The following is a 20,829-nucleotide window of genomic DNA, read 5'->3' as shown; positions in this document are numbered from 1 at the left end:
GGTGCTTTCAGCCATCCAGCTTGTGATTGTTTAGCCCTAAGAGAACTGATGATTAATTGATATTCCCACTAGAGAATAATGGTACTAACAACAACAAAGTAAAAAACAAAGTCAAATCCAGAGGGCAGAAACTTACATAACTTGAGATCCCCACAGTTCCCAGCAGAGAGGAATTGGCTCACAGTAAGTGTTCAAAAAATGTCTGCTGAGGGTTAACTACTCGTGGATAAATGAAATGAATGCACCCTCTCCAAAGGCCTGTGCTTTAAACAGTGGGCCACAGGTACAACCTGCATGAATTCACCACTCCAAAGGGGCACAAGAAGTATTTGAAACAAGTCCCCAGAAGGGGAACTGGCAAAAACACAAACTATACAAAAGCCCTCCCAGGTCTGTCAACATTAAATTTCATTTTCGATAAATTCAAAACAAAGCATGAAAGTTGGTTAGTCCACTGATGGCCGATGTTCTGTATTTTAAATTCTGTTCCACAGCTTTTAGCTGGAAAGACTTTCTTTCCTCTTAAGTGGTAAATCTCACAAGGGATTTATTTGCTAAATTTATCTCTACACAGGGAAGAGAAAGGCATCTGCTACTCAAAACAAAACAAAACACAGAAAGTCTTTTTAAAAGCAGTAAGCCCACAAAGCCTGCTGTGCAGACTTGTAGTCTCAGTTGCTGAAGAGGCTGAGACAGGAGGGTCAAAAGTTCTAGATCTGGCTGGACTGTGGGGTGAGATCAAGGACAGCCTGGGTAACCTAATGAGACTTGAGACCCTGACTCCAAACTATAAAGTAAAAGGCGGGCTGGGGACACAGCTCAATGGTAGAGTGCTTGCATAGATGTGCAGGGCCCTGGACTCAATCTCCAGGACTGTACTACTGTCTATATGATGTGTGCAAATATGTAGTATGTACATATTTATTCACACTTGGGATATGTATACATAATTTGTATCTATACATAGACACCTATCTAAATTTCAATCTATACCAAAGCATTCTGTTTTTGTTTTCAAGACAGGGCTTCTCTGTGTAACCTTGGCCTTCCTGGAACTCTCACTAGACCAGGCTGGCCTTGAATTCACAGAGATCCACTTCCTCTGCCTCCCGCATGCAAGATTAAAGGTGTGCACCACCAGGCTAGGTTTACATTCTACTTCTTATCTAAAGCTGAAATTTCTGTCAAATCCTATTCCTACAGTTCTGCTTGCCCATTTTTTTAGTGAGATCATGAATGATCAAGATAGACACAGAACTCTAATACTCAGGTTGAGGGGCAGAGCTTTGTTGGAATCCTAAGTACTTCAGATGTAACGTGGCTATAGTTTTACAAAGCTCCCCTCCACAGCCACAGCTTTTACAATCTATAGGTTTTGCTTTTTCCCCCCTGTAACTTGGTAAGCCCAATTTTCATCTCACCTTCAGCATCCAACATTTTAGGGATATCCAAGTGCTTCTCTGCTATTTCCATGGCCAGGTTAATGTTTCCTATGGGGTCATCCTGTGTGGAAAACAAGACAATCAAGTTTTTCAAATACCAAAGCAATGGACAAGACATGCACCTCACTGCAGGAAGGACACCTTCCTGCTCACACGGAACTAGAATCACGCAAAGTTCCTTCTTATGAGACGTGGAGAGAAACATTAGAAGTCACAGAAACCACAGGACCCATGCAGCTCCACCTCACATGAGGTAAGCAAAAGGTTTAAGAGGGCAAATGCTGGATTAGGAGGTGAGCAGTCAGACTGCTTTGTCACCGGTAAGAAAGGATACCCTGATATGTGTGCGGTAGGGCTACGGAAAAATCCTCTACCATTCTAAATCACGAAAGCCATTTTCCAGATGTTTACCCCAATTATACTGTGATGTTTGTTTGACACATCTCACAAAGTCCTACCTTGAACTGATCCTCCTGCTTCTACTCCCCAAGTGACAGGCTTACAGGTGTGCGCCACCACACTCAGCTTAACATGTTGGTTCAGAATATAAGCGAGCTGGGGGTACTGGGTGAAATACTTGGCCCACTAGCGCGGTTACAAGGCGGCTATGAGGAGCAGAAATGATGCTTCTATTATGTTAAAGGTGAGCGCAGAAATGATGCTTCTATTATGTTAAAGGTGAGCGCAGAAATGATGCTTCTATTATGTTAAAGGAGAGAGCAGAAATGATGCCTCTATTATATTAAAGGTGAGAAAATGACAGTATTAAAAATCTCACGTGAATTCGCCATGGTCATTTTTTTTTTACAGGAAATTATGTTTTCCACCCTATGAAACTGGCTAAACATGCATAGTAAGGTTAACTAGAGATATGTAACCAAAATACTGGAAAACTAGATTTAACAAAAGCTGTTTTAATCTCTTAAAGAGACGAACTATGATAAGTCTAAAATGGATGGAGGCAAGAGAGGAAAATCTAAATGAACAGCAGTGCTAGTTCAGGGACAACTTCAGTCACCTTTTGGTGCAGTGTCATGTAAATATTTGAGATTTTTTTAAATTTATTAATTATTATTGTGTGTGTATATACACACGCACACATGCATTATGCACCTGCATGCGTGCACCTGCGTGCATCACACAGCATGTATGCAGGCCAGAGGACAACTTCCAGGAGTTGGTTCTCTCCCTCCATGTGTCTAGGGATTGAATTCGGGTTGTTAGGCTTGGCCAGGGAGTACGTTTCCCTGCTGAGCCATCTGCCCATTTGAACATCTCAGAAACTGCACTGCTCTGCAAAGCTCTCAGTTCCTTCACTACAAGGGACTCACTGAAGGCCTCAGACGTCAAAACCACATTTTAGATATGCCCACAGAGAACACCGGTGTCATCTCCTTTACTTCAGGATATCTGACTATATCAGGCAAAAATGATTTTTAACTAAATACTGTTTTAATAAGGCATACGTTCATTTGATTAATCTTGTTAAGCAAATATTACTTGCCTGTTTTATGGCTATGTTTATGAAGCTTACTAGTTAAGTGAAAAAAAAATGTTTTCAAAGACATGTAGGGAAGATTCCAGTACCCAAAACAAAGTGAGACTCGGTGACAACCACTGGTTTAAATTTAAAGAGATGAAATGTGACAATTCAGTGCTTCCTAGCGTAGGAAGCCATGACCCTGGGCAAGCCCTGGCTCTCCCACTTTCTAGGTCTACAAAGCTGGAATGCTAATTCCTGAAGCCAGGTATGATGACTCATTATAATCCAAGCACTCTAGAGGCTGAGACAGGAGAATTGTCATGAGTCTAAGGGTTGTCTAGTCTACATAGCCATGCCCTGTGTCAAACAAACTAACAAAAAGTAAAGCACTGACTTCAGTGTGAAGACTCAATGAATATGTATCATGATTTTACACACATGCTTACATATATTGAGAATATATGCATACACACTTATTCATTATATAGAATCTGATATAAAGAATGGAAAACTCTACCTGTCATATATTGCTAATTTTCCACCCACTATAGATGACCAATTCCACAAGTCTATTCACTTTCAAAATAAAAACTGATCACTATAAATTGGCAGGGAATTATCTATTTAGAACAAGTTCTTCATTTTACAAATGCAATAAATATTCACGGGGGAAACACACATGTGCTTATGTGCTTTGGCCAGTCTGAAACACGGCTTTCTACTGTGGTACCCCATCCTCATCTTTGGGGAACAAATCAACCTTCACATGCTCTGAACTGATGGAGACAGGCTGGGGTGGGAGTGGGGGTGAGCGGGGGCAAGTGATAATTAACAGGATTGAGGGAAGCCAGAGGGCACAACTGTACATGCCACACACGTGAGGGCAGCATGCAACAGAGCCAGTTTCCAACCCAAAACACACAGCACACATGAAGAGCCAACTCAGCACACCAGCAGGAAATCTGTGGCTACAACCCAAGGCAGGCAGTCCGAGACTGCCATGGTCTCAGTCCTGAATCTTCTTGCGTCATTATTTCCGAAGCATGGCAGTTCCAAAGGAGGGCTTTATCTCTCTCTGTTCCACAACCTACACTTTAAACTGACTGTGAGTCTTCTTGGATAGTCCAGGCTGGCTGCCCTCTAACTCACCACTCTCCTGCCTCACCCTCTTAAGTGCTGGGCACCACACCTGACTCTGGAACTACTTCTAAAAATGGAATTTTGAGAGGAGTGCTCCTGCAATCACAGTGCTTTAGATGTAGAGGCAGGAGAATCAGGAATTCAAAGTCAGCCTCATCTACAAGAGCCCCTGTATCCTACTCCACCGAACCCCAACCTCATCTGAGACCTAGTGCATTGGACTGCTCTCTAAGATTAGCCCCCACCCCCAAATCTCCAAAGCTTCTATTGTAAAACTAATATCATTTCTACCATCAACAATGACATCGTTGTGATGATCCTGTGTGAGAAACCAATTAATCAGTTCTCAACAGCTACATAAAAACTCCCCAGAACGCTAACGGGAATTTAAGGGCAAGGAATACATTGGCTCAATAGGAAGCACTCCCCTAGCATATGCGATCTTCAGGTGCCGCATTAAAAAGGGGGAAGAACAACTGAACCTTTCTAATTCTCCAGGCTAGGAAAAGCTTGAACCTATGGAAAGCCTTTTGGGCAGCCCGCATCCATGCTAGTCAGTGCTGATGTGCTCATTCTCAGGGTGACATGCTGAGCGTGATGGGTGGGGGGACACTGCAAGCCACCCCAAATGAATGACCTTGTTAAGCTTTGAGTAGTCAATGAGGTCGGGCCGGTGTCTGTGGATGAGGGCACAGAGTCCGAGGCCATCTTTCCAGCTTCACAGCACAGAAGAGAAGAACGTGGGTTAATGGAGAGACCCGCAGTTCCCCTGCGTGAGACACCAGCTGTTCCCATCTGATGTCATGGGCCAGTGAGTGACACCAATGGCCCCTAGATGGTCGGGCCTTGCACTTCCCCATACACTTCCCTTCCCCTCTCCCTTCCTTTTTTAGCAGGCCCAGTCTTCCAGGGACCCTGCCCCTGTCCAGATAGCAATGGGAGATAAGACAAGTCCTTCACTGTCCCTGCCTTCTAATCCTGGAGTTTCCTACTCACGTTTTACCCAGTCTCCATTCTGGTCCTTACCTGAATGCCCAGCAACCCCTTTCCCCAAAGATCACTGACCGCAGGCGGGAGATTCACCCTCTGAAAGTTCTTATGTTATTTTCAAAGCCAACACCAGTTCCCAGCTACTCTGTCTTCTCTAAGAGGTTTGCTTTTATTGAGTTACCTACTTATTTTGAGACAGGGTCTTTCAGTGTGGCTCAGACTGGCCTCAAGCTCTCAACCTTCTACCCTCAGCCTCCTTAGTGCTGGGATTACAGATGGGTGGTACCCTTCTGAGCTTACTTTTATTTTTTTTAAAGGCTAAAGCTTATAGGTGAGGTCACAGGGCAAACTTGGATGTCATCAGGGGCAAAAACACCACTATTAATGGCCCCTGGGTGCTCAGCTCTAAGTGTACTGTTGACAGTGGAACCAGTGAGAGTAGGGCATGGGAGGTACCCCTCAAAGAGTAGACGTGGAAGAAGAACCTGATGGAACATCACTTGGAAGGGCTTAGGTCCATTTGGCTCAGTGTGAGAAGAGGAGAGCGGTAAGTATAGACAAAACACGGGAGCCTGACTTTCACCCTAGCTGGCCATTTCAGTCTCCTCTGGCTTCTTAGGGACAGGGAGGGCTTCCTTTCTCCTCTGCTTGCATGGCCTAGCTTTGTGCTATCATCCTGGAAATAGTCTAGCATATTTTAAAACACATTTTTAAAAAACATTTCTTTGAGTTTCAGATAAGCATACATTTTAAAGACATTCATTCCTTACTCTTCCCCAATCCCTCTCAGATCTACCCCCATCCTCCCAATCTTCTCCCTTTTTCCTTCTTTTCTCTCTTCCTTTTAAATAGAAATAATCCATCAAGTCCAATTTGTGCTGTCCAAATCCTCATGAACCATCCAGAGTATGGGAGACCAATCAAGGGTCACACCCTTCAGGAAAATTGACCCTCCCTCTCCAACAGCCATCGATCTAATAATTTTCTAGCCAAAGTACCTCCCAATTGGTTACTGTTGTAATGGACTTTTTCTTGCCATCCATAGACCCATGGGGAACTCACCATCCAAAGGATGAGAATATGACCAAGCCTGTGCTCACATGTGATAGTATAGAAAACCGTCTGGGAGCTAAGCCTGCAGCCAGCGCCACATGGCACTCTCACGCCAATCCTATGTTGCATTTGTCCTGTTCTCTGTCATTTTTAAAATGTCACTCTCCTGTTTGTCTTCAATTTTGACTATTAAAGCTGATGGACTAAGCAGGAGAGGCCAAGGTGGAGGAGTGTCTGGAGTGGTTGTGGGGTTTTTTGGGCTCCCAATGACACAGATAAGTCCACCACTCCTTCCACAAGGAGCCCCCAGATCAGACTAGGAAGGCCTTGGTGCAGCATAGAGTCCACTTACAAATGTGTCCCCTTGTTTGCAAACCCTCACAAACCGTCTCCTCTGGGAGACAACATAGCTTCGCTTCTCCTGTGGAAACTAGTCACTGGACAGGAGAGATACTAGTACAAGCCACGTGGTTCTCCTCGCCTTCCAGGGCTCTGGGAGACAGTTAGGGCCTTGGCAGCCCTGGCACTTACCTGGTGTGGAAGTTCTGGATGTTCACATTTCTGTACGGGGCCGTCTTCCTCTGACACCACAGGAGCAGACCTTCTTTGGCAGATGTTTCTGTAAAGGCATCAAGAAAAGGTGTTTGGAAAAACATTCAGAGAACGGCTATTTTATTTTGGGCATACAAAAAAAAAATCATTTGGGAGAAACTCAGACAATGTCATTCTCATAGCTATACCTGAAAAATTTAAATTTTAAATTTGATGTATTACTAATTACAAAATTGCAACCAAGGCTACAAGAGGTAGCTCAGGAGTAGAATGACCACGTGCTTGGTGTTTCCATGGCACCGAGTGCAACATCCTGCAACCAAAACCGAAACACAACAAAAATACAAAGAGAAACCTAAACAACCTGTCAGAGAATCACTTCACCCCTGTAAACTGGAGAAGGATTTGCTGGACCCCCTTAATTGCATACCCTGGAGATGTCATGAGGAGTTCGAGGCCAACCCCACGCTAAACAGAGCACTCTCACGGATCAGCGTGCACAGTCTGATTGCTTGCTACCTCCCTCCTTCCCTGGCTCTGCGGGTCATTATCACTGCTCTTTTTTTTTTCACTTTATCAAAATTTATTACTGTGCTTTTTAGCCTAATGAGATCACTGTAACTAAATATTTTCCTTAAATGTTTATTTCTCTAATTTTTTTTTAAAAAAAATAAATTGTGTGTGTGTATGCACTTGTGTGTGTGCCATGTTGTACATGTGTCAGGAGCTGGTGCTCTTTCCTACCTTGTGGGTTCCAGGAAGCAAAACTTGGGTTTTCAGGTCAGGACTGCTAGCTCATCTCTTCAGCACCTCTTGCAATTAAATCTGAATTCAGAGCTGTTGACAAATGTCAGCTTGACATTCTGAAAATCAGAGCTGCCTACTTAACTCCAAAAGCACAGCATGTGTAACAGCAGAATAGGTTTAAGGGCAAGATGGACTGCCAATACCCAGCCTGCTTCAACTTGCTAACTAAGAGCTAACGAAGCCTCAGTGGCGAGCGGTGGAGTGTTCTTCCCAGGCTGGAAGAGGCTCTGATGCTGGTCTTTCTGGTGCTTTTAGTGACTCACCAGCCAGCCATCATTAAAACCACCCAGTGGGGCTGGAGAGAAGGTTCAGTAGTCAAGAGCTCACATTGCTCTCCCAGCAGACCTGAGTTCAGTTCCCAGCACCCATGTGGAACAGCTCATAACTACTTCTAATGCCAGCTCTGGGAAATCTGACCTGCTTTCTGGCCTCCACGGACACCTGCGCACGTGCACACACACACACACCACTCCCCCATACATATACATAATTGAAACTAAAATAAATCTTTAAAAAAAATCCACTTGCCTGTTTTTTGGTTTTGTTTTTTTTTTTTTTTTTTTTTTTGCCCCAGGTGACAAGAAGCCTGTAGTATGTGCCCTTAGAGAGCCTCTAATTTACTTGTGATTTCCTTGTTAGAACCCCAAATCCATTTACATCATCTAAACTGGATATAGTGACATTCAAACCGCAGTTCAGGCTCAGAAGTGACAGCCAGTTTGAAGAACGCACAGTCTGCATTTGAACACTCCTGCACAATGTGGTTCTATAAAAATGCATTTCTTTATGCTAATGAAATAACAAGATACTTCCTAAAGCTTCCCACTTTATTAAAAAAACAGTAATTTGTCATAACCGTGTCAGTTTTTATACACTAAGTTTAAATATTTAAGCAGTTACAGTCACTTTATGGAGTAGATACTATTTTGAAGACCAATTTACACTATCGTATTAGCTGAGCTAGGAGCATCTCCTGTTTTTTTCTTTTTCTTCTTTATTTGGGGAGAATGAAGAGAATGTTTCGTGGGTGAGACAGGGTCTCATTATGTAGCCCTGACTGCCTGGCACTATGAAAACCACTACGAAGCCTAAGGTGTTTTCAAACTTGAGATCTTCCTGTCTTGCCTTCCTCAGTGCTGGGTTTATAAGTGACAGCCACTATACCCAACTTTCTTTGTTTGCTTTTCAAGACAAGGTTTCTCTGTGTAGCCTTGGCTGTCCTGAAACTCACTCCATAGACCAGGCTGGCCTTGAACTCGCAAAGATCTGCTTGCTTCTGCCTCCCAAGTGCTGGGATTAAAGACATTGCTTGGCAATGCCCAACATTATTATTATTATTATTATTTTCCAGTTGTAAGCCTGAAGAACTTTGCCCTAGGAGGCTGTGAGGATGGCTCTGTGGCAAAACATAGGCTTAGCATGGGCAAGTCAATCCCTAGTGAAGAGAGACAGAGAGAAGGAATAGAGAGGGAGTAAGGGAGGAAAGGTTGAGAGAGAAAAGGACAGAGAAAAAAAGAAGAAAGGAAAACTCCCTGCCTATTTCGTTAGTAATTTGTTAACTTCCTAGTGCAACATGCAGCAGAGCGACCCATGTTAAAAATAACGTCTGCTCTGAACATGTGCTCATCTTTTGCAAAGTGATTCCACCCCAAGAATAGAACAGCACCATCAGGGTCTTTCCCCACAGAAATATGAAATCTTTGAAGACTCAATTTAGATGCTTTTCTTGACTGTTCAATGTCGCAATATCCTACTCAAATTTTAATTCGCAAGCACAGCTTCCAGACCAAACAACTGGATCACCATTTGAGACTTTTACCTTCCACTGAGATGTCCTGAATGGCAAAGCGGAGGATGATGGTCCAGATCATACCCAGGGTCATTTTCACATTGCCATCGACTATTTCTGTGGTGAGAGAAACAAGTTAATGGGCAGATGACACAATCAGTACACAACTTGTTGGCAAGGACACACATGAGAGGACCCGTCTGTTTAAACAAGTGTCTGCTTCTATGGCATTTATAAGCAAGTGGCTCTAAGTTTAGATAAATTCTGAGTTAATAAGCAGCACCAGTCTTGTACATGCTTTGTTACTGCAGAGCACCTAGGAGTTCTAGGACCCGGTCAGAGAGAAGGCATTCTACCCAATCTCTGCCCTGGCCCCTCCTGCCATCTCCCTAAATGGCAGTTACATGGTGACATGCAGTTGGTTCAGCTCCTGGCTTCCCCTGGTGCCCAGTCTTCCACAAACAATGGGGAGGCTGCTCCCTTCCTAGAAATTAGGTATTTTATTCAATTTTGTTTTCTTTTGAGACAGGGTCTTACTATGCAGCCAGGGCTGGCCTTGAAGTCCCTCCATAGCCAGACTAGGCTCAAACTTAGAATGGACCTTAGCCTCTTGGGTTCTGGGATGACAGGAATGTCTCAACACCACACCTGGTCCTAGTGACCAGTTTCTAACCTAGAATTCTTCAGACATGAATCTTCTTTCTCATTCCAGTCTGAAGAAGACAAGGTGTGATACTTGATGTTGGTATTTACCAGTTAGTCTAGAACCTGGTACCCACTCCTGGTTCTCAAGTCTACAGGCAGTGCCCAGGGGGCATGACACAGGCAGGCGTGGAACATGGTGGGAGGGAAGAGAAAACCGAAGGCACAGGCCACAGCCTCCCTATGAGGTCACCTCTCACCTACCTTCAGCCCCAATAGACACCAGCTTCACCCCCTTGCTGGCTATGTAATCCAAAGCCTTGTTGACATTTGCAATCTTGTGGAACCGCATTTTGCCCCGGTCAGGTTTAGGCAGCCTTTCCCCTGAAGGAAGAAAAGAGAATCATGCAGAGTACTGCCTGGGCTCTGAATCAAGGAGCTAAATACTAGAGTCTAGGCTCCTCTTAAGAGGAAATGATCACCCCATTGCTTCTGGCATGTTCCTGGTTTCCCTAAATGACAAAGAAGGAATACATGCAAGGCCAATGTGACCAAGAGAACTCTAGGATCAAGGCTACTGCACCCTTTGCAGACATAGGCATATCAGTACATCAGGTCTGGCCTTAAGTCAGCTTTCACATTCAGAAAAAGAGAAGCCAGTTGGTGGCCTTGAAGCACTCAGAGTTTCTGGCTAGCTGCTAGAAGAAGTTGGGTAGCCTAATTCAAGCCACAGAAGTGGCTGCCAGGGCTTCCTAGACATCTGGTTACGAGGTTACCTGGACTAGAATGGGCTAGCCATTCTGCTTCTTAGTCACATCTCGAGGGCCACCCACCTACCCTGCCCAGTGTATACATGATGACAAGTCCAGGGCAATCTTCGCACATGTTCACTCATGTGAAACACATGGACCTGAGCTCTCATGTCTTTCTGTAACCCGCACTACGTGGACTAAAGGTGAAGCAGGTATCATGGCAGGCAGCACGGAAGTGTTCCTTTTTTCTCTCTTGTTTTGAGATGTACAGCACACTGTTTTGTTTTACCAGGGATTTTTTGGTTTTGTTTTCTTTTGCTTTTTTAAACTGGATCTCATCATGTACCCTGGGCTGGCCTGCAACTCTCTATGTAGCCTAGGCTGGCTTCAAATTTATGGTGATCCTTTTAATCTGGACTAGAATTAAAGGGATGCACTGTTATATCTAGCCCTAAACATTTGAAAGTCCAATCTATACAGAATCCATTCTTCATTGGGGGAACAAAACAACAACAAAATCAAACAAACAAATGAAACAAAAAAAAAATACCCAACCCAGGTGATAATTCTTTGAAAAAATTTTTCTTGACTTTGGCCTTGTTCTTTAAGATAGGGTCTTACCGTGTAACCCCGGATTTCCTGAAACTTACTGTGTAGACTAGGCTGGCCTGCAACTCACAGAAATCCATCCACCTCTGCCTCCCCATTGCTAGGATTAACTGCACCCAGCTTTTTGCCATGTTATAGCCAACCAAGTTCAAAGAATATGTTCATTTTTACAGATACTGTCCTGCAGGTCACAGGTCAGACACAGTCTGAGCCTGCACACCCACCTGAGATGACTTCCAGAAGCAGCATGAGCTTGAGGCCATTCCTGAAATCCTCCTCGATATTCTCGATCTGGGTGCCAGCTTTCCGTAGGTGCGAGTTGCACCAGGCAGTGAAGGTCTGCAAGGAAAATCAGACTGGATGAGCACAGGCCAGGCAGTTAACAGACCTCTTCTTCATGGACACATCTGGCACCTTCGAAAGCAGTGCTTCTCAACCTGTGGGTCGTGACTCCTTTGGGGTCAAGTGACTCTTTTATAGGGGTCACATATCAGATACCCTGCATATCAGATCAGATATTTTCATTATGATTCATAACAGTAGCAAAATTACAGACATGAAGTAGCAATGAAACCATTTTATGATTGGAGGTCACCACAACATGAGAAACTGTATTAACAGTCTCAGCATTAGGAAGGCTGAGAACCACTGAAAGGGTCTGTCACACACTGGGGCTACCTGGGCCTTCTATGGGAAGCAGAGTTCGACGGAGACACAAAGGTGAGCACTTGGTAAAATCTCCGTGGGGACAAAATCCATTTGTTTGCAACTACAACTTGAGGAATTTTTTACACTTATTTACTTATCTGTTTATTTATTCTGTGGGGGAGAGAGGTACATGAGTCGGAGGAGGCACATGCGGACATCAGAGGACAGCCTGTAGGTCCCTCCTCTCCTGCCACCAGGTGGCCTCGGCTTGGCAACAAGTGCCTCTACCTGCCGAGCCTCTCTCCCTCCTCTTGAGGAGCGTTTACCTTCGGTGGAAAGTGGCTCTAACTGACAATGGCTGCGTCTTCTGAAGAACTCTTACTCTGAAGGAAAGAGACTACATAAGAACATGCTTTTAGTCCTTGAATTCAGCGAAAGTAAGCTTCCCTGCTGAACAGATACATAAATACTGCAGAAGGAATGTTGAAACTGCTTTCTGTAGAGGTGGCTGACTTTGCGTAGCGTAGAGGAGGGGGGACCCATAACCACTAATTATCGGTTTATCTTGAAAGAACAATAATTTTAAGTTCTTAGCTTAACCAATTAAAACAAATTTGTAGTATATTATTTAAAAAATAAAAATAGTAATACCCTCCTAGGAGCCTATTCTATGCCTTGTGCTAGCTAGGTTCTGTATCTTTTAAAGGTTTTTAATTTTGTGTGTGTGTGCGACAGAGAGAAAGAGAGAGAGAGAGAGAGAGAGAGAGAGAGAGAGAGAGAGAGAGAGAACCCATGAGCCCAGAGATGAGCCGGATCGCCTGGAGCCTGCGTTAGCTACAGCTGGGTGAGAGACGCCTGATGAGGGCACCGGGAACCGAACTTGGGTCCTCTGGAAGAGCACTACACAGTCTTAACCCCTAGGTCATGCATGTCCCTAGCGCCTAGACTCTGGATTTTAAACTTGACTAAGCACAGCCCCACCCCGAATGCCGCTAGGTCCTGTCATCTGAAGAAGTTACTGGTACAATTTGCGGAGGAAAACGGACTGTGCATTAGTGCGGCCCTGCGCCACAACTATTTTTCAAGCTTCTTTTAACTTGGCTTTCACTTGTGTGCTATTTCCTGCCAAAACCAGATCAGTCTCTTTGGGCAGCTGCTGGCTAAGAATGCGAACTGTACTCTCCTCACAACAGCTGCTGGGCCCAGGGACAAAGTGCCTCGCACAAGAAGTGGGGGAGGGGTGCGCAGGGGACACATAAAGGGGTTTGTACTCATGATAAGAAAAGTCAACCTCTCCCACACAGGCTGCTTCCAAGCAAGCCCAGGAAAAAACCACAGTGCCCACAAAAAACAATTCTCCCAAGTAATAAAGGGACTTTTGTATTTATCAGTCATTTGTTTCAAGAACTACGTAAAGCTGATATAAATTCAATGGCAAAATGTGTAAGCATTTTCTCAAATTTACAGAAAGCAAATTTGCCTCGAGAGTCTAAATGATTAACTACTTCCCTAAACACACTTATAGGCTTGCACATGGAAGCCCCGACAGACCCAGAACCTAACAATGTGGCAGTTTCTTCTACCAAGTGGCTACAGAAATTTATGTAGCTTCTAAGCTTAGAGTCACCGTTCAAGTGCTCAGTAAGAGGTGGTCGGCCACAGAGAATTCCCGGCAGCACTCTAGATAGTAAGGCTTGCTATCTGAAGGCAAGATAGCTACAAGAATGCTGCTTAAGTGTAATCCATATTAATTCTATGTACTTCGGGGCTGTGGGTTCCTCAATTGGTAGAATACTTGCACGGCATGCATTAGCCCTGGGTCTGGTCTCTAGTACTAAATAAAAACAGGGTTTAATCATAGCACCTGCAAGGTAGAAGCAGAAGAATAAGGTTATTCTCGGCTACATACAGAGTGTGAGATCAGACTGGGCTATATACAGAGTTTGAGGTCAACCTGGGCTACATGAGACTCTATTAAAAAAAAAAAAACAGGGCCAGCAATATGGCTCAGCAGGTAAAGGAGTGTGTCACCAAACCCAATGTCTTAAATTAGATTTCTGGGATCACATGGTGGAAGGAGAGAATCAACTTCTGAAAGAAGTCTTTACACACACACACACGCACACACACACATTTAAAACATTTAAAGAATTTTTAAGAACCAACATTACACAACAGAACTGCCTAAAAGGTGCTCTTATTTGTTTAACTGACACCAAGATTAATAACATGTCTATGTGATCGTGTGGGAAAGACACAGAACACCGGATCACCTAAAACTGACAGAGAGGAAACTGCAACAAATGCAAACATTTGTAGAGTTGCTTTTACTTGGGCGCCACTTTAGGACAAAAGGACAAGCTGTGGTAGCTGATGTCACAGCATTTGCATCCTTCCGCAGTCAGGGTATCAGAAGCTGCTCATGACATCAGCACAGGCTTCAAATACCTCGTGGAACGCTGTGAAAAATCACTCTGACAACGTCTTTTCTTGGGCGTAACTACAGTGGAGGCTTTCTGTCATACACGTCACAAGGCTGTGCAAATCCAGAGAAGGAGTGAAATCTGAACGTCCAATGTGTTCAGCGGGGTGCATCCCCAAGAAACAGCCTATCTTTAATTGAGTTCTCCAAAGTACCCACAAAGCGGGTGGCTGAGCACCATGGAAAGGGGGCTCAGATGGCTCCATGATAATTGCTGGCAAAGAGGACAGGGCCTACTGAAATGGAGTTAGAAGGCTTTTCTGAATGTTTAACTTTTTACAGTTTTAATTGTCACAGCCTAGGAACACTGTTCCTACACCTTTGCTATCTCAGGGGCTTCTGAGAGAAGTACTGGGACCCTTAGGATACACAAGACAGCAACAAAACTCTTGCTTAGTAATATATAAATATACAGCAACATATATATTTAAGGTCCATGGGAATTGAACCTTGGAAAACTCAAACAGCCACAGTGGTAGGACTACATTACCATAGGAAGAACCTCGGGACTAGATGCCCCATCTTAAACGAAAACCTGCACTCTGTTCTCACTGAAGATAGGCTATAGAGGAAGAATATAAAAGTCTGCCCCACAGTTCACCCCAGAAGCTGCCTGGCCAATCTGAGATCCTCCGCCATCTTCCCCCCAACTCAAACCCTCTACCATTGCACTAGTCCCACTCCTCTTACCTAGTGATAAATCCAAGTGTTCTAGATATCTAGAAATAGGTACACAGCTAAGTATAGTGGCGTGTGAATTTAATGCCAGTCACTTGTAAGGCTGAGGCAGGAGGATCATGAGTTCAAGGTCAGTCTGGGCTACGTACCAAGGACCAGTATCACAAAAGGGAGTAAGGCAGCCATAAAGTCATGTCAGAGGGAGGGTTGGCGAGGGGGTTCAGGGTATGGAGGTAGCTGCTGCCAAGCCTGACAAACCCATATGGTGGAAGGAGAAAAGGGACTCTTAAAAATTGCCCTCCAACTTACACACACACACACACACAGTGGCAATGTATACAAATACACACACACAAATAAAGATAATAAAAATATTAAAACAAAAAAGAGAATTCACAGTTCCACAGAGAGATTCATGATGGGAAACCCCAAGCCATCTACTCCCCAAAAGAAATACAAATGAATCTAGTGCTCCAAATAAACTAAGTTTGAAGTCCCTGAGATAAAAGAAGTGTGGTGACAGACACTGCCGCTGTGGGTGAGGATTAAATTCACCGCCAACTTGACTGAATTTGGGATCACCTAGGAGACACTGCTGGGCATGAGGGAGGAAGAAGGATGCACCCCGTCTGGGAGTGGCACCATTCCAGGTACTTAGTCACAGCAAGAGAGAAGAGATGCTATGTGTGATCCTTAGACAAGTGGAGTAAATACAGAATCCCTTTCCAGAACACAGAGAATCGCAACTCCCAAGGTGCTTTGTGGGCAGTCTACAGGCACAATGGCTTCCCCTTCTAGTGGTACTCATCCCTGGACTCTGATAGGAGCTCTCCAAGCCCAGGAAGCAACAGAGTGGGGCCAAGATTCTGGTCCTGCTAAGATTGCAGGACACTCAAACCATCCAAAGTCTCTGCTTGTGCCACAGTCCTGAAGACGATCCAGAGGCTGGGAGTGGGGGTGGGGGATTGCTCCCCAGACCTTGAAACACGGCAGCCAAGTATTAGTGGAAGCATTTTTCTGGGAGCATATGTGAGAGAGAATGGTTCACTTAAGAGCAGGAAAAACCTTCCATCTTTCACAAACAACTTAAATCCACTGCTGTTCCCACAGTGAGATAATAACACAGAACAACATGTGTGTTTAATGGTGTGCACAACTTAGGTCCTCGATGAACTGAGGACGGGAACATGTGCTGTTCAGCTGCTCTGCTTGGTTCTTGGCTTCAGTTTTTAGCCAACTACACCTATTCATATTTCATCCATTCATAAAATACTTTATTAAATTCGTTCATGAGGAATGTTTAAGGATAAGTTGTTACATCTATAATTTACATTTTTAAAATGTTTTATGTATATGGATGTTTTGCCTGCAGGTATATCTGTGTTCTATGTGCATGCCTTGTGCCCACAGAGGCCAGAAGGTGTCAGGAGTGACAGTCAGTTGTGAGCTGACACGCGAGTCCTCATGTAAACTGAACATAGGTCTTCTCAAAGAGCAGCCAGTGTTCTTAACCACTGAGTCATCTCTCCAGCCCCATGTAATTTTTTTGCTTGATTTCTTTTATTGTGTAATTATTTTTATTATTCCTCTTTGGCCACATGTGTACTTTAAGAGAATGTTGCTGGAAACACAGATGGGGACACAAAGACTAATCACAAACTTAGAAGAATCTGTTTCATCTCCTCCTCCTCTTTTTTTCTCTCCCTCCTCCCCACCTTTGCTATGGTACTTGGGGCTGAACGTAGGACTTCATAAACGCTAGGCAGGTGCTCTACCGCTGAGCTACCTCCTCAGTAAAAACAGGGACTAAGTTACTCAAGCTGACCTTGACTCATGCTGCAGCTCAGGCAAGTCTTGAATTTGTGATTCTCCTGCCTCAGACTTCTAAGTGGCTGGGATTATAGGTCTGTGTTACCAGGCCTGGCTAGGTTACTCTCAGTAAAAAGGTTCTAAGTCTGCTCCATTCTTTCATTCAACCCCCACCACCGCCTGCTCTCCACTGCAAATCTCGGCAAAATCCTAATACATTGCTCCTCTACTCCTTTGCTCGCCTTCTCTGTCAACAACCACTACACATAATACACATTCCAGACACATTCTCTAACGTGGAAACTCCTTGGGGCTTTTCTAAAGGCGAAGGTCAAGGGAAGCGGGGAGGTCTTGTGAATTCACCAACAATAAGACAGCATGGTCCATGCGGGCACGGTCGGGAGCCATGGAAGCATGCCATGATTCTGAAGTTACTTGCCATGACCTTACCTCGGTGAGTCGAGAAGCACACACTGTCTTTTTAAGCCTGCCCTTACGCTCGCCCTGGCCTGGAACCTTCAGGTGGGACAGCCAAAATTTCCCAAAAAGGAATGGGGAAGATGGGCAGGGAGCTGAATCCAGCGTGGAAGCATGGCTCAGAACTCACAGTCTATTTCTGACTGTGACACCGAGCAGTTATTTGTCCTTCACATCCTGGTGGCTGCCCAGCTATAAAACAGGTACAGTCACTGCCATGAGCTGCATTATGAGATAGTTTAAATGGTTATCAGGAGGAGAAATACAGGAGCGGGCTGCCACTGTCCCCTGGCAAGATGATCCTGAACATACTCTGACAAAAAAAAAATGAATTAATTTAAACATATATATTACAAACACAATTTTTTAAGTTGATTTTTGGATGCTCCATTTATCATTCTGTTTATAACAATTGCTTTAACAGTGTCTTCTTTTCTACTTCGTAAGTTCCTAATTTGCCAAAATCACTGATTGCCTTCTTGGTTCTTGTTCACTATTTCAGAAGGAAAGGAAGTTTGTTCAGAACCATAATGTTCTCACGGTTTGCATGGCCAGGTACTAAGCTACAGGTAGGCAGTTATTTCATACTCTGCCAACAAACCTCTGCTTAATCTCTAAGATTATGTTAGACACTGTGACATGGGAAGCACAGGTCAGCGACCTCTGACTACAGAGTGAGCTCATGGCCAGCCAAATCTACAGTGAAACCCTGTCTTATAAAAAGAGAGAGAGGGGAAGGCAAGGAAATCAGAGAGAGGGATAGGGAAAGGGAGGGAGGAAGGAAACGAAGAGGAGGAGGAGAGAAAAGATGGATGGATGGATGGATGGATGGATGGATGGATGGATGGATGGATGGATGGATGGATATGAATCAAGCCACTTGAGACTCTTACTCAGGTAGGGAAAGCTGTCTCAGAGAGACAACCAATCCTTAGCTGTGATTTAAGCCTGCTTGAGCCTGAGACATATTCCACCTTTGGTATCTAAAGATAAACACACAGCTGCCTAGCCCAGTTCATAGATGTTGCTACCCAGGCTAGAAGGGATACAAGGTCTGTGTTCCAAGAATCCAAATGGCTGCCAAGTCTTCATCCTTCTCAGATTTATCAAGAGCACTGACACCACAGTTCAGAAACAAACAGCATTGTTACCCTACCTTTGTTTTTTCAGCACTGACACCACAGTTCAGAGAACAAACATTGTTACTCTGTTTTTTCAGCATTGGCACAACTGTTCAGAAACAAACAGCATTGTTTTCCTATCTCAGCTTGTCTTTTCAAGACCGTCTCATACAGCCAAATGCACTGGGAACAAACATGCTCTACACTGCCTTGTCTAGTTTATAAGATGCTGGGGGTGGAACTTACAGTTCATGCATGTTAGGTGGACAGTCTACCAAACCAGTCATACCCTCAGCCCCATAATGAGCCTATCTTTGAAAATTACATTTGTTTAGTGTATGTGTGCCTCTGTGTGTGTGCGCGCATGTGTGTGTGTGTGTGTGTGTGTGTGTGCGTGCGCACGCGCATATGTGCCTGTATGTATGCCATGATGTGCATATGGAGATCAGAAGACAAGTAATTGGAGTTGGATCTCTCCTTTTGTTGTGTGGGTCCTGGGAATTAAACTTACATTGACAGCCTTGGTGACAGGAGCCTTTGCCAATTTTCTGGTCAATATCAACATATCTTCACTTTATCTGATAAAAAGTATTCAGATCATTAGTTTTGCTGATAAGAGGAATCTTTGCCTGTGTAATTAAAAAAAGAACCTTATTGCTAAGGGACAATTAAAATAATAAAGTTACACTTAAATCAGGACCTGGTTCATAACATACTGGATATACCTCCAATGCTGTCTTTTTCATATCCCCAGAGGACCAGAGCCTGTCCATCCACTTCAGAATTCCACCGTGCACAGTTTCAGCCATGAGTCATTAGCAAACATGCCTGCCTTTAAGTGAGGTTCAGGAATAGCAATGGTGGCAAATTTAATGATGTGAAGAGGATGCAAAAGGGAAAAAGGAAGACCTTGTGGATTCCCTCAGGACTCGGGATGCTTTCTAACCAAGGCCTCAGGACTCTGAAGTCGTCAGGGTAGGAATGTTAACAAACATCTCAAGGGCTTCCAGAAGCCCCGCCATCTTCACTGGATACCCGGGCGATGCTGGTAAAACCAGCAATGCAGAAAAGCAGGGCTCAGTGGGGAGCAGTCCTTGGAGTATAGTGGTGTGTCATAACCACTTCCAGTTTGGGGTTTGTTTGTGACAGGGTCTTGGGTGTCTCAGGCTAGCCTCAAACTCCTGCTCCTAGCACCTGAGTGAGTGTTCGGACGGATGACAGTAAATCTAACATGGGAAGTTCTGGGTGCGGAGCTTTGTACATGCTAAGCAAGCACTCTACCACCTGAGGTACATCTGTAGCTCATGCTTTCTTCTTTGAGACAGGGTTCCACTCTGCAGCCCAGGTTGGCCTCACATTTGCAATCCTCCTGCCCCAGCTTCCCAGAATCACAAGCATGAGCTACTATCATGCCTGGAAGTCTGTTGTTGATTGTGATCTTACTCATCAAACATTCAAAGTGTTACTAAGTTCTTTTTAAAAACCAAAAACGCTCAGAACGTGTATCTGTTCAAGTTCTACATTAAAAAAAAATTATCAAGCCAAACTTAACTGTAGAATTCTCAAACAACAAGAAAGATTCTGTAAACTGAGAGAGAAGGGAGGGGGCAAAAACATACCAGGCAACTTTAGTGGAGAGGATGTATAAAAATAGAATCCACTCATGGGTGATCAAGTGGGTAGCTCACCATGGCTCATCCGGCACTTAGAGAGCCGGTCTTATCCAGACCTGGCCTTAATCAGAAATTCTGAACTGGGAACTTGAGGCTCCAGCTGCCAGACTCATGAGTCTGCCTTCTGTCTAACCCACAGGCTGCTCAGAATTCAGAAACCCAAATGCTAAGAAATTGTGTAGCAAGAAATAATGCTTTTTGGGTTCCTCAACAAAGCTGAGTCTAGCCTGGGGTTTGATATGTGGGACTCTTCCTCAAAACATCCAGAAAAGGGGGAGTGGGGAGAAGGCTCAGCGGTTAATGTATTTGTTGCACAAGCATGAGGGCCTGAGTTTAGGCCCCCAATCTCTACTTCTGGGGCTCCCATGTCTGGGGACTCACTGGCCAGCCAAAAGGAAAATGGTGAGCTTAGGTTCCGTAAGACTCTGCCTCAGGAAGACCTGTGATAGTGTCCTCTGGCTTCCACACACACATGCACAAGGGAGTGCACCTTTGCACACACAAGCATGTATCCCACCTACCCCAACACACATCCAGAAAGGATGGAAGAAATTATAGTTGGGAACACAGGGATGGGAAATGGCTGACTAGGTTCCACAGGGAGAGAGCTCCAGTGTATTTCTAAGACCCTTGTCTGCTCATCTGTAGTCTACAGCCATACGCTTGACAGCGGTGGAAACTC

At 44.4% G+C, this 20,829-nt stretch overlaps 1 protein-coding gene across 1 annotated transcript in view; it reads right to left on the bottom strand.

Moving 5' to 3' along the window:
• Actn2 (actinin alpha 2) overlaps positions 1 to 20,829 on the bottom strand; it is a 71,052-nt gene that overhangs the window by 33,584 nt on the left and 16,639 nt on the right. The window contains exons 2-7 of the mRNA XM_075970219.1: positions 11,484 to 11,598; positions 10,163 to 10,282; positions 9,287 to 9,373; positions 6,640 to 6,727; positions 4,703 to 4,781; positions 1,422 to 1,503 (exon numbers count right to left, since the gene is read on the bottom strand). Of these exons, the coding sequence (XP_075826334.1) occupies positions 1,422 to 1,503; positions 4,703 to 4,781; positions 6,640 to 6,727; positions 9,287 to 9,373; positions 10,163 to 10,282; positions 11,484 to 11,598 (571 nt within the window). The remainder of the gene's footprint in view (positions 1 to 1,421; positions 1,504 to 4,702; positions 4,782 to 6,639; positions 6,728 to 9,286; positions 9,374 to 10,162; positions 10,283 to 11,483; positions 11,599 to 20,829) is intronic.

Source organism: Microtus pennsylvanicus, chromosome 4 (genome assembly GCF_037038515.1).
Source record: "Microtus pennsylvanicus isolate mMicPen1 chromosome 4, mMicPen1.hap1, whole genome shotgun sequence".
Classification (NCBI taxonomy): Eukaryota; Metazoa; Chordata; class Mammalia; order Rodentia; family Cricetidae; genus Microtus; species Microtus pennsylvanicus.
The sequence above is the reverse complement of the archived record's forward strand: the minus strand, read 5'-3'. Positions and strand labels throughout refer to the sequence as shown.